Source organism: Meleagris gallopavo, chromosome 13 (assembly GCF_905368555.1).
Source record: "Meleagris gallopavo chromosome 13, MGAL_WU_HG_1.1, whole genome shotgun sequence".
Lineage (NCBI taxonomy): Eukaryota > Metazoa > Chordata > Aves > Galliformes > Phasianidae > Meleagris > Meleagris gallopavo.
Window position 1 is genome coordinate 17,925,597 of NC_139416.1, and position 12,877 is coordinate 17,938,473.

At 49.9% G+C, this 12,877-nt stretch overlaps 3 protein-coding genes across 4 annotated transcripts in view; 1 reads left to right on the forward strand and 2 right to left on the reverse strand.

The window, feature by feature from the left end:
• Positions 1–5,237, reverse strand: part of GALNS (galactosamine (N-acetyl)-6-sulfatase) — a 43,406-nt gene extending 38,169 nt beyond the window's left edge. For both annotated transcript variants that reach the window (XM_085234752.1, XM_085234751.1), the window contains exons 1-3: positions 5,079–5,237; positions 1,486–1,609; positions 219–293 (exon numbers count right to left, since the gene is read on the reverse strand). In XM_085234752.1, coding sequence (XP_085090878.1) covers positions 219–293; positions 1,486–1,609; positions 5,079–5,168 — 289 coding nt within the window. In that variant the 5' untranslated portion in view covers positions 5,169–5,237. The remainder of the gene's footprint in view (positions 1–218; positions 294–1,485; positions 1,610–5,078) is intronic.
• TRAPPC2L (trafficking protein particle complex subunit 2L) lies at positions 5,194–7,792 on the forward strand. Its single transcript, XM_003214182.5, has 5 exons — positions 5,194–5,301; positions 5,772–5,944; positions 6,681–6,768; positions 6,879–6,958; positions 7,617–7,792. The coding sequence occupies exons 1-5, from the start codon at positions 5,269–5,271 to the stop codon at positions 7,660–7,662; spliced, it is 420 nt and encodes a 139-aa protein (XP_003214230.1). The 5' UTR covers positions 5,194–5,268; the 3' UTR covers positions 7,663–7,792.
• Positions 7,793–9,770: 1,978 nt separating this feature from the next.
• PABPN1L (PABPN1 like, cytoplasmic) lies at positions 9,771–12,786 on the reverse strand. Its single transcript, XM_019619864.3, has 8 exons — positions 12,482–12,786; positions 11,845–12,019; positions 11,256–11,364; positions 10,794–10,858; positions 10,540–10,646; positions 10,244–10,331; positions 10,012–10,157; positions 9,771–9,896 (listed from the first exon to the last, which is right to left on the reverse strand). Exons 1-8 carry the CDS (start codon positions 12,613–12,615, stop codon positions 9,857–9,859), a joined length of 864 nt encoding a protein of 287 aa, XP_019475409.2. The 5' UTR covers positions 12,616–12,786; the 3' UTR covers positions 9,771–9,856.
• Between the last annotated feature and the right edge of the window lie 91 nt (positions 12,787–12,877).

Consider the following 12,877-nt stretch of genomic DNA (forward strand, 5'->3'; position numbering starts at 1 on the left):
AAATGGATCAACCAGCCTTGTTTGTGCTTCCTCAAAGGAGAAGGTTTTCTGCTTGATGAGGAGGAAATAATACATTTCACACTTATTACCACGGTAATCTATTTGTGTTACCATGGAAGACTCTTAAGGAGATAACCATGGCAAGCCTTTGTGCAAAGCAAAACTTCCTGCAAAGCAGAGAAAGAAATCAGGAAAGGAAGCAGGAATGAAGTCCGTACCATTTCTGGCATGTGCATTCGTTGTGTAAAAACCATTCCTGACTGGGAGGCGACCCGTCAGCAGCGCTGCCCGTGCTGCAGAAACAAACAAAAATCATTTCATTCTAGGTGCACCCTCTGCTTACAGTCAGTATTACCACGTTCAGACTGAGGACAGCACGATGACCGAAGCACACTGGTGTTCAGACACAGCCAGTTACTCGGGCCAGCCACGTTTAGAGCAGGCAGCCACCCCCCTTCTCAGTGAGCCATGGAGATAGCCACGTTTTTACACAACACAATTGGAATTACTCCAGGACAAGCTTGATTAAAATGTCACCACTCTATTATATTAGTTTACCCACTGCTGAAAAGCAATTAATTCCAGCAGTAAGCACAGTAGCTCTCCTATCTCAGCAATTAAAGAAGGAATACCTGGCATAGGTAGTTAAGAGGAAATCCTACCACAAACCCAGCTTAAGGCTAAGCCTGAACAAAAGTCATAAACAGTGAACTAAAAGAAGCTGTCCAACTTTGGCAATAGAAGCCAGGTCCTGACTCAGGTAACATTTAAATAGATGTTTAAACACATGCTGAAGTACCACTGGACTTAGTGGGACTTTGCTGTATTCTAAGTGCCTCTTCTGAGGAAGGACAGTCATGAGCACACTGACAAATGATTTCCTAAAAGAAAATCCAAACAGAGACGCCCTGTTCCTCATTTTTGTTTCGGTTCTTGACTGCTAGTAAAGCCTGGGGGGAAATGCATAGAAAACAAACAAACAAGAAGGATTATAAATAAATAACCTTTCCCACTTAAACTCAAATGTTTCTCTCCTGTCTCTTCCCCAGTAATCTTGCTAGACATCAGGGTCAACAAGTGGACACAACATGCTGCCATTCCTTGCACAAAAGTCTCACCAAAGCAGTGGAATCAGACAAACTACGGACTTTTTTTGTTCAGCAACAATTTAGATATGCCTTATCTGCTTGCCCCAAAATAAGAAGAAAAACGAGCCTAGAATACTAAACCAGAATACTTTATAAAGTCCTTTAGCTAAACTGATCTGATCACTAAAATACTGCTTTGAAAGAACTTAAGACTGATGGTTTTGCAATCAAAACATAAATAAAAAAGAAGCAACAGACAAGATCAAAGCACCAAATCCAAACTCTGCCCTGAGGGTAATCACTGGTTTGGCTGCTAGTTCATGTTAGATGCTGGCACACATCCCAATCTCAGAAGGTGGTGTTCTTATGTGCTAGTTTAAAGCTCAGGTTTACTTACATGGAGAACAGAGGGGGCTGGCAGCATAAAAATCCAGGAAAAGCATCCCTTCCGAAGCCATCTGGTCTAGGTTAGGAGTTTCCTTAGAAGGCTCTCCAAAAGCTCCCAAATCACCCCAACCCATCTGCAAGAAGAACACACCACAAGATGTGAAAGTACTTCTACCCTTCCACAAATGACAATGCTTCTGGGCTCACATAAAACTTTTATTTTTATCCTTTCCTTTCTAAACCTTTATAGAGCTCATCTCCCTCCTGCTCAGGGAGCACTTCACAGCCGTGATAAAACTGATCCTCCCCAGCCCTATCACAGCTTTCACTGTGATAGGAGAAACTGAGGCACACACGAGGTGAAACGACTTGCTTGTGCTCAAGTGGACATGAAAACATTTGTAGCAGAATGAGGTTAGGAGCCCTCATATCTTCACTCTCACTCCAGAGCCTGAAGACTGGCAAGCACATACACAGCAGGGAGGACATCACACAGCATGCACTCAGTGGTGTCACACAGCTGCAAGTCAACTTGTCCAGCCCTCAGCTGAGTGTCTTTGACCCCTGCATCCTCTCAGTCTGCTCCATCCATGTACGCACAACTATTAACGCAAAGAAAAGGTCTGAATTCAAAAGCAGAATTCAGTGCTGCAGGAAAATGTTTCTTTGAAAAGCAAGCTCTGGAGAGAAACCTGCCAGAGGCATCATGTGTCAGTCTGCTTATTTGCAATGGGGTTTGGGTCTGTGCCTTCCTCCCAGCACAGTGGGGCTGCAAAGTCCCCATCCAGGAGAGCTGTAAAATTACCGTCATGCTGTCTGCATTCACTGCTGAAAACTATTACTGGTAATAACACAAATAAAAGTAAGTGACTTAAAACAGAAGGTTCTAGAAGGGAACAACTTAATGAGCAATTAGGCGCCAGGGTTGCTAGAGATTATATTGCGCTTTAAAAAAGGCAATAGCTTTCTCTAATACAGATGTGTATCAGGTGAGCAACTAATACAGAGGGTGTAATGCATCTCCTTCCTTAGAAAGCCATCTGTCTGGTCCCATCTGAGAGCCTACCATTTGCACTGCAGCAGTGTGGTTTGGAAAAGAGGAGTGCTGGAGAGCTGCAGAGCAGGTTGCTGAACTTTCAGTGAAGAGCAATTAAATGGCACCACCAAACACCAGGATGTGGGACCGAAATGGATTCAGCAGATCAGCCCTGAGTCTTCAGCTCTTCATTATCTTTACCACCACGAAAGAAAGAAGAAAGGAATGCTGAGTTGCTCTCATTCGCACACAGTGACACAGAAGTAGCCAAAGGATCAAAAGAAAAAAACAGTGGAGATGCATTTGTAATGAACAGCACATAAATAAATAAACAGTTCACAGAAACTCGAGGCAGGATCTGTGCCTCATCGCGTCTTCTGCTGTACCAACACTTCCAGAATGGGATCACTGCTGTCACACACAGCTTCCATCTCCAAAATTACAAATCCCTGCTTGGGGGGAAATACTCCTGAATGGAAAATTAAGATAGACTGCCAGTGGCTAAACTGGCCATTAAAAAAGTAATTATTTCATACAAGAGCATGGAAACACTACGAGAACAACAGCAAGACAGGCAGGTTGAAGTGGGAGAAGGAAGCCCAGCAGGCTTTGAGTCACATACCCACCCTCAGCAGCTTTCTGAGGAGCTTAGGACAGCACACAATGCACTTCTACTCCAAGCACATCTGAAGGATGACAGGAAAGGAAGAGGACAAGCAAAGCAGGAGGACGGCAGCAACTCAAGTCCGTGCTGAAAACAAATGCACTTCTGTATCTGTGATTTGTTCAACCCGGGATCATAGCTGCTGTTTAACGACTTGAGTTTTCTTTCTGTTCAGCTTTTCAGGAGGAACATTTGAGTTTTTAAAACACTTCCTGCAAGGTATCAGAGTTTGCCTATATTTGAGGCTGCACCTTACTCAGTGCTGCTTGCCTCTGCATCCATCTCTGGTACTGGAAGGAACTGACACAATTATTTTTGTAGGTTAGAAAGCCAAGCCTTAACTTAGCAATAATTCCAACAGTGTTGGGAGAAACCAAAAACATCCCACCTTCCAACACTTACCAGTTAATGAATGTGCTCTTCTGCCAAGGATAGTGGAGTTAATCACTCAGTCAATAGGAACAAGCTGATAAGGTGATTACACTTCTTGATAAGGTGGTATGTATGTAAGCACCACTTCCAAAATGCCTATACTCAGGCTTGACATTATAGACCTGAGAAATCTCATTTGTTTTCAGCAGGAAATCCACAAACAAGGAACAAAAAGAGGCTTGCATGAACAACTTCAAATCGTCTCCGCTTTTACATAAAACCTCAGAAGGACAGGAATCATGGAATCACAAAATCACAGAATGGCCTGGGTTGAAAAGGACCACAGTGATCATCCAATTCCAACCCCCTGCTGTGTGCAGGTCACCAACCAGCAGCCCAGGCTGCCCAGAGCCACATCCAGCCTGGCCTTGAATGCCTGCAGGGATGAGGCATCCACAGCCTCCTTGGGCAACCTGTTCCAGTGCCTCACCACCCTCTGGGGAAAAACTTCCTCCTAATATCCAACCAAAACCTCCCCTGTCTCAGATTAAAACCATTCCCTTGTCCTTCCCAGGGCTATTTTCCTTGAGAAAGAAATCAACTCCCTGTGAGTTACTGTGAGAGCTCTCACAGTAAGTAGTCACAAACTTCACTCAAACTTTTCCAGACCATCCTGCCAACCCACAAGCAGTGCCTGAATCACTGTGCCCAAGGCCTCTGACCATGAGTCATGACACAGACCCTATCCACGTGCTGTCCCACATGCGCTGCTCAAGCGACAGAGGGAATGGATGCAGCAAATTGCTGAACCTGGAGGTTCACCTGGGACCGTATGAAAACCTGGATACAAAATGACCTCATTCTGTACGCACGCACTTGGGAGAGACCTGCTCTGAAGTAGTGGTCAGACAGAACATCAGAAAGCAAATAGATCATAAAGTCATTGAAGTTGGAAAAGACTGCTAAGATCATCCAGCCCAACCCCACCCACCACCAGGCCCACTAAATGTGCAAGGCGCTCTCAAAACACAAATCTCATCCGTCCCATCCACAGCCCTTTATAACTGCTTGAAGAGAACACCCAGAACGAGCCAGCAGCAGGGTAAAGGCGCCAACCTGCTGAACCTGTTCAAAAACCCTAACCTTGTATCACAGGACACACTCAAGCAAGCTGGGGCTCAGCCCACAGCCCTGCTGAACTCCTGAGCCTCCCAACCCAATTCCCCAGAGACCAGAGGGAATCTGAGGGCTTCTGAGGGCCCCACCCTCCACCAACCGATGCTCACAGCCTGCCCAGCAGGGCCCTGCTCACCCCGCAGCCCTCCCGAAGCGCCTCTCTAAGGACGAGCTCCATCTCCCTGCTGCTCCCTGTCCCCTCAGTGCCACTCGCAGCACCACAGCCGCTCCGCCCCACACACCGCCCAGCCCAGTAGGCCCCTGCTGGGTGACACCAGCCTCCGCTCTGATGATGGGACATATGGAACGTCCCCCAAGCCCAGGAGCCCCCCCAGGTGTCCCAGCCCGCACTCACGTCGTCCATCAGCAGCAGCACCACGTTGGGCAGCGCGGCCCAGCCCGCGGCCCAGCACAGCCACAGCGGCACCAGCACCGCTCTCGCCATGGCAACCGCCGCCCTGCGCGCCGGCAGCGCCCTCACGTGACCGCGTCACGTGATCTCCTCCCCCGGCACGTGACACAGGCGGAGAGGAGGCGGGGACAAGATGGCGGTGTGCATCGCCGTGATCGCCAAGGAGGTGGGGGCGAGGCCGGCACGGCGTGAGGGGTCCTGTGGGGGGCCGGAGGGGAACAAGGCGTGGGTACAGGGGCGTGCGCAGGGCGGGGACTCAGGTTGGCGTTGTGGGTCAGGAGCGAGGGCGATAGGGCTGGGTAGAGAGACGGGGAGGGGAGGTCGGTCCTGGGGGAGCACCCTGCAGAGAGATGGGCACAGATCTGCCGCTGGGAAAGGGGCTGTCCTGCAGAGCCGTGGGGACAGACCCGAGTAAAAGGGAAATCTGATGTGAGAGTGCTGAGCTGTGGGTGCTGTCTGTGCAAGTGCCCAGCTGTGTATGGAGACAGGGCTGTTCTGCAGGTGCTGTGGGAGGTAAAAGGGACGGGCTGGCCTTGGGTGCAAGACAAGCTTAGGGTGAAAGCACTCCAGTAGTGTTAGCCATTGATTACAGGAGCAGGATCTGTCCACATTGGCATAATTTATCATCCTCCACAGAACTACCCGCTCTACATCCGGAGTGTTCCAACAGAAAATGAGCTCAAGTTCCACTATACCGTGCACACTTCCCTGGACGTCGTGGACGAGAAGATCTCTGCCATGGGCAAGGCTATGGTAGATCAGAGGGAGCTCTATTTAGGGCTCCTCTACCCAACTGAAGACTACAAAGTGTATCTTTGTAATGTCTGAGAGGTGTGGTCACCCTACAATCACATCCTCACAGGTGTTGGTATTTGACATTCACTACAATTGTCTCCAAGTGTATTTAATAACCTTCCTTGCAAGGGGCTCCATATGGGAAACCTCTCTTCCCATTTGGTGCCACATAAAAGTCAGTAGCAGAAGCACAGACTCGTTTGCGACTCAGTTTGTTACATAAAGGATTGGGTTCGGTCCCTTGTTCAGCTCAGCAGCTATCCCAATGTTTCTGAGTCACAGAGCTGCCCTTTGGAGCACTGTCTGGCTTTTTCTCTGAATCCTGCAGATGGAGGTCATCTGCTCTAACAGACCTGATTTCTGGGTTTTCATAAAGTGGTCATTGATTTTTGGAGTTCCAGATCACAGTGATATTAGAGGATCTCCAGGTCTCTGACTGCAGCCTGCCGAATGACAATAGATAAGGTGGGTCATCGAAACAGCTCTTAAGAAGAAACCCAAAGCAGCTAATGGGAGACTGCCTCTGAAGTGCAAGGCTCGCATTGCTGGCCAGAACAGGAGCGAGCTTGATCTGGAGTTACCAAAAGTGGCAGCATCAGGGAGAAAGGGGAGCAACCTGATGTCTGTCTTACCTCATCTAGTTCTGAGTGCAGTAAGAACACAATATTTTCTCAGCTTTTTTGAGTGCGTTCCAGCCTTGTTTGATTAGCTTTGCTGGCCTCCATAACACATTCCTTAACAGCTGCACAGATATGGCTACGTGACAAACTCGAAGGTGAAGTTTGTTATGGTGGTGGATTCTTCAAACACAGCACTCCGGGACAATGAGATCCGCAGTGTAAGTGCAGGAAATCAGCAGTTTGCTACATCAGTGTTTCTTCTGCTTCCGCTTATTCATAAAGTGCTGAGAAGCAAAAAGAGATTAATTAAACCACAATCCCTTTTCAGATGTTCCGAAAGCTGCATAATTCCTATACAGACATAATGTGCAACCCCTTTTATAACCCAGGAGACCGTATCCATTCCAGGTAAGTGCGCTGACCACCTTTGTCATCTTTCTGGGACTTGCAGCTGTGATGCAGCAGGACCAGGAATAGAATCCCTGTGGTTGGGCAGTTCAAATGTATGTGGTAATCACTTAGCTGGAAAACAGCTGTATTGTCTTTGGGTCATTACCACATAATTGGAAATTCTTGATAGCCCCTTGAGAAGTTCAACTGAACTATCTCTCTCCCACCTTGGCACTGATGTTAGAGACTTTGACTCAGGAAAAAGGAGTCTTTGGGATAGAAGTTCCCTGCAGGTATGTAGAGAATAAACAACTGCAGTTGTCCAGGGTTTCTCCTTGAATAAGGATGGCTGAGATCCTCACCACACACAGCTCCTCTTGTGAGGGCTACTGCTCCCTATTTCTAAACTGAAATCTCCCAGGAAATGTGAATAATGTGAGTTGCTATTGCTTAGGCAAGAAGACTTGGCCAGGAGAAGACCTGTCCTTACTTCAGCTTAATTAAAGTCATTATTCACTCAAAAGAACATGCTGTAGCTAGAGTGAAACCATGCATTCAGCCTGAGGAAAGCCAGCTCATTAACCAATAAGAAGCACTGCTAGCTACTGGTATTGTTTAGAGATGTGGTGTGCAGAACTAGCTGCTTCCTTTAATGCTGTGTTATTTCCTTCCCTAGGGCTTTTGATAATATGGTGAACTCCATGATGATGCAGGTGTGCTGAGGCTCTGCCCAGTCTGATCCAGGCATTGAGAACAGTCCCTGTGTACAGGAGTGTGCCTACAGCGTGATGTATATATTGCTTTCATTGTGTAATATTTTCAGTCTATGTAAAATAAACCTGACACCTGCAAGCTCTGCATGTGCCTCTACTCCTGCAAACCCGATACAGCACAGAAGTCACTGTTCTGCTTCTCTTGTGCCTTCAGATAGCATGCAAGAGCTCTTCCTTCAGGAAGGTCAGCAGCATCAGATGAGGCTTGTTCCCTGCAGAAAAGCACGCAGCTGTGCTCCTCTGCAACTCAGATGTTTCTGTAGAAATTGGGCTTTGTGGAAAGACAGCAGTTCCCACTGTGCTTGTGATTAGAGCAAGCACAGCTGCACAAGAGACAGCTAAGAGACTATTATTGTTAGGGTCAGCCTAGATTTCAGTCAGCTGAGAGGCACAGAGAGTGACACTGCTCCTCAGAAGTGCTGGTGCTTGAGAGCACTTTCTCTGATGCAAAGGAGCACAGCAGCAGCAGCAGCAGCCCTTTTGCTGTCTGCCAGCCCCCTTTGCTGCTGTGTCAGGAACACAGGAAGCAGTGCTTATTTCAAACATACTTGGTCTCCTCGCCCTGTTTCTCCTTACTGGGAACACTCTGATCTGTGTGTACTTACTCCAGTAGTTCTTGGAAAGAGAAAACAGCACAAGCCAGCTGAAGGCTCCAGGTCTCTGCAACCACAAACAGTGCTGACGTACTTGAGAACACTGGCAGACAGTGAACAGCTGGCCCCAAACAGCACCTTGAACCTGCTCGAGTCCTGCACTCGTCTTGCCTTCTGAGGCAGATGCATAGGTGACTTGGATTTGACAATATTTGCTATTAACACTTTGCAGCTCGCTGAAACAGGGTTGGTACACACAGCAGTATTTCTGGTCTAGGTCAGGGAGCACAGGTAGTGCAGCTGGGATAAATCATGCCAAGAGATTAAGACATCAGGATTGCACAGCTGCCTGGCTCATCCCAAACTAATCTATTAGCATCTCCTCCCCCTGCAGCTCCAAGCTGTTCTAACTATAGAGTATCAAACCAAGAGCAGCTATTTATACATAAAAGACTAGAAAAGCACCTGGTCAGTTAGAAATGCAAGGGGAAAAAAAACCCCACACAGTTCCAAAGGATACAAGAAACCTGGAGAGAGCCAGGTCAGTGCAGAGCATCAGCACACAGCCAGCATGGTCTCACTGCAGATGAAGTTCACACAGCAGGATCATTTATTTTAAAAATAAGTGACATTTACAATACCTTCTCAAACAGAACTTAAATACATTTAATCAACAAGAAGCTGTCAAATAATGAGAGATGAAAGCATCTGAGCCTCTCCCACCATCTAAACAAGGCACAGCTGTACACTGCTATTCTGAAAGTTTCCTATAAAAGTCTTCACTCCTCTCACTCACAGAGACAAGAGTTCAGCATTTCCTATTCCTCAACTCAGCACAAAGCAATCCAGACACTCCAAAGTAGTTTTTATTAAAAATTAAGCCTCTCTAATTGACAAACCTACTAAAGGAAAGCTCAAAGCCCTTGAAGAAGCCAGTTTTGAAGCCCGAGCCCAAGGGTCTCTCAGACCGAGAAACCAGGGCCAGCCTCAGCAGCACAGCCCACGCTGGACAAAGTGCAAAACCAACACAAGAGTTAAGGCCCCAAGCTTTAAAATATACATCTATATATCCTGAAATCCTAAGGAAAACAAAACTCAGTGGGATTCTTAGTCTGGCAGTGCCCCGAGCTGTGAAAAGCTGCTTTCGGAGCCAGTTCATCTGGGCTAGAAGAATCCTAACCAAGGATCCTGAAAGATTAGCGTGAGAATTACATAATAAAACAGATTGCAATGCAGATCTTCACATTGTAACGGTGGTCTCCCAGCCTGCCCTTTTTAACATAAAGTCTTCCCTTTAAAAACAAGCCCTAAGATAAGGAGATGGCTCCTGGGATGCCAACAGAGCAGATCCAGTCTTCCCCCTCGCGCCCAGCTCCAGCTGCACAGCACTCAGCTGCCACCAGTAATCCCCAGGGCAGGCAGATGGCATTTTAAAATTAATCTTTTTTTTGGCTTGGGTAGGCATTTTTGTTTGTTTGTTTGTTTTTAAATCTCTCCAATCCCATCTCTTCGGTCCCATTGGCATCTCCAGGGCAGCGCAGTCTTCCTTTCTAGTATGGGAAATACCAAGGCAGCAGCCTGGCCCGACCCCTAGGCAAGAACAGAACCACGCTGGAGCTCGGGGGCATTGCTCAGCACGAGGCATCAGCAGCCTAAAAGCAGGGCCACCTGCTCAGCCCCACCAACCAAATGCAGAGCCTCTCACCTGTACGTCCTCCCCCGCAGCCTCACGGGCTGCCCCCCATAGTACCCCCAGCGTGGGATCAGCCCTCCCCGGGCTTGGAAGCGGCCCCGGCGGCCGCCACGGTCGGTGCTGCTGATGCCAGGCATGTTGGTCCTCTTGGGCAGCACCTGGAAGGCAGCGGGGGCTCAGCACCAGCTCTGTGTTGTAGGGCTGGGATGGATGGATGCGGCCCAGGGCTTTGCCCAGCTCTGACCTTAATGACACGGCCCCTGAATATGCTCTCGTCCAACTCCACCGCTGCCTTCACAGAGCTCTTCTGCTCAAACTCGATGTATGCATACCTGCCAGGAACAGGGAGCAAAGCACTGGGGATGCTGCCCAGCTCCAGGGACAGCAGCATCCCCACCCAAGGCAACCCAGCCCCCACAGGGGACAATAAATCCCTGCCTTTGCAAACACTCAAGCCATGCCTTGCTTTTTTTTTTTTTTTTTTTTTTTGGAAGCAAAAGCTCTGTTCCTACAGTGTCACAGGATGCACCCAGCACTGACCCTTTGGGATGCCCTGAGAACTTGTCGCAGAGGATGGTCACACGGTTGATCCGGCCACAGCTGTTGAAGTGAGATTCCAGCTCCTCTGCCGTGCCCCCGTAGTCCACCTGCAGCCACAGCCCTCGTGTTCCATCGGGTTTGGGAGCAGCCAGCCTCTTGCAGGGCAGAGGCCAGGTCCCCTTGCTGGGGATCACAGCACACATCTGCCAGACGAGGAGCAGCAGGCTGGGCTCTGTTCCACAGCCTTCACTTACATTGCCCACATAGATGGATCGTTGGTCAGCCTCCACCTTCCCCTCGGTCGTCCTCTGGAACAGACCTGCAGAGATGGAGGCTGTGCTGTCACAGGGGAGCCCTGCAGAGGGAGAGAGGCTGGACATCCCCAGCCCCACACTTCAGCCTCCTCCTCCACCTGTTGCCCCATCTCTCTCTGCATGAAAATAACACAAGGCAATTTCTTCACAGCACCTGAAGGCGCTCAACGCAATTACCTCACTGAAATTAATTAATCTACTGCATCTCAACTTGCAAACACGGGAGGTGGATAAGACATGTGACAGCACACCATGCTGTGCCTGGCACCCTCTCCCTGTCCCATGTCAAGTGCCTGGTCCCAGCTGGTGTGGGGCTGCCCATAGGGGCACAGCAGCACACCCCAGCCCCACTGACACCCCACGATCCTGGGGAACACAGCAGAACCCAGGGACAGCCCATACCTGCCTCTGAGCCCATGAGGAGGCAGCTCTCAGCCTCCAGCTGCAACTCCTTCAGCCTCTTATCCTCCTCCTCCATCTCCCGCACTCTGGCTTTGATGGCCTCCAGCTCCTGGAACTCAAACCACAGCTTGTGCAAGCAGCACGTGGTACAGACCCACTCCCCACCTTGTGCTGCAGCAATGGGCTCCCAGGCTAGGGACAGGGGACAACAGCCTCAAGTAAAAGGAGTTCAGCTCCCAGCTCCACTAGTGAGAAAAACCAGTTAACATTTCCTACTTTGTGCTTGCCCATGAAGCAGTGCTGCAACAGAGGTGTCCCAGCAGCAGAAATGCCAGAGGGAACCAGAGATTGAAGCTAGTGGTGAGCAGGAGCCATTGACTTCAGCCCAGCCAAGCAGACATCTGAACCGGGAAAGGCAAACAGCAGGAGAGTGACTATTCAATTTCCCGCTTCTCAGCTCAGGGATTTTTAACAACAGGAGCCCAAAATCACTCTTAATTTTCTTAAACACTTAAAGAGAGATGTAGGAGGCTTCCTATTTCCTTATAGAAAAGGGGAAAACTGATCCCACATTCAGCCAGACACTCACAGGGTCCTGCACACCCAGCTCCTCCAAGCTGTCCTCCTCTGGGTGGCTGTGGTCTGAGTCATCATCCGCAGCCCTCTGCAGAGCTGCCACCTCCGGCACATCCCAGGATGCCTCCCCTGCTGCCATGGATGCTGGGTCCTGCCACCAGATCCCAGAAGAGTCCAAGAAGAGAGGGCTGGGCAAAATAGGGGCAAGAAGTAACTCAACAAACAGCCATTCAACACAGAAACAAAAGCAGGATGTTAACCAGGCAAAGCTTGCAGGGTACTTCCAGCAGAAGGAAAAAGCAACCACCTCCAAAGCTGCTCGCTCTTAATTCTGCAGGTATGCTTGCAACAAAACCCCACTGCTGCAGCAATAAGCACTACTGAGAGCTCTCCGGTTCACTGTCACTGCCCAGCTCAGAAAACTGCAGAAGGGAGCTTGCTTTGAGTCAAAAGGCCAGGACCGAGCACCAGCCTCACGTGTGGCAGGGCAGCAGAGGACAAACAGAGAAAGCAGCAGGGCATGCTGCCCCAACCCAACAAGAGCAAGCTCACAGCTTCCCAACTCAGGGACAAACCCTCGGCTCTGAGAGCGCTGGGCAGCTGCAGTGCCCCCCACCAGCTGTATCCCCACGCCCACCACGCAGACCCACCTCGCCCTGCCCGCAAACATGCTGCTTTCTTTGCTTTCTTTGCGCAGAGCCGCCCGACGCCAGCAAAGCAGCGCTGCACGCCGACCCGCCACCGCCACGTGCGCTTTTCCCGCCGGAGCGCCACTTTCATACATCAGCAGCCAATCACAGCAGAGCCCCGCCCTCTGCTGGCAGGGCGGAAGGCGGACCCGCCCCGGGCTCGGACCTGGGGACGCGAGTTCGAGACCCGGCGTCGGCCACTGCCTCGCCTGTGTGTCTGGGCGAGGTCCGCTCCACCCCGCTGCTGTTCCGGCTGCCCAGAGGGAGAGCGGATAGTAGGGAACAGCAAGCAGTGTCCCCAGCTGTGATGCTCACGGGAATTTCCCGACCCCCCCAGACTGGGGGCAGAGGGTGCAG

Coding starts and splice junctions, on each gene's coding strand:
- TRAPPC2L (XM_003214182.5), top strand. CDS start 5,269: ATGGCGGTGTGCATCGCCGTGATCGCCAAGGAG. Junction 6,769..6,878: donor GGGACAATGAGATCCGCAGT/GTAAGTGCAGGA, acceptor ATCCCTTTTCAG/ATGTTCCGAAAGCTGCATAA. Junction 6,959..7,616: donor GGAGACCGTATCCATTCCAG/GTAAGTGCGCTG, acceptor TTCCTTCCCTAG/GGCTTTTGATAATATGGTGA.
- PABPN1L (XM_019619864.3), bottom strand. CDS start 12,615: ATGTATGAAAGTGGCGCTCCGGCGGGAAAAGCGCACGTGGCGGTGGCG. Junction 12,020..12,481: donor ATGTTTGCGGGCAGGGCGAG/GTGGGTCTGCGT, acceptor TATTTTGCCCAG/CCCTCTCTTCTTGGACTCTT. Junction 10,158..10,243: donor TCAGGGGCCGTGTCATTAAG/GTCAGAGCTGGG, acceptor GCTGCCTTCCAG/GTGCTGCCCAAGAGGACCAA.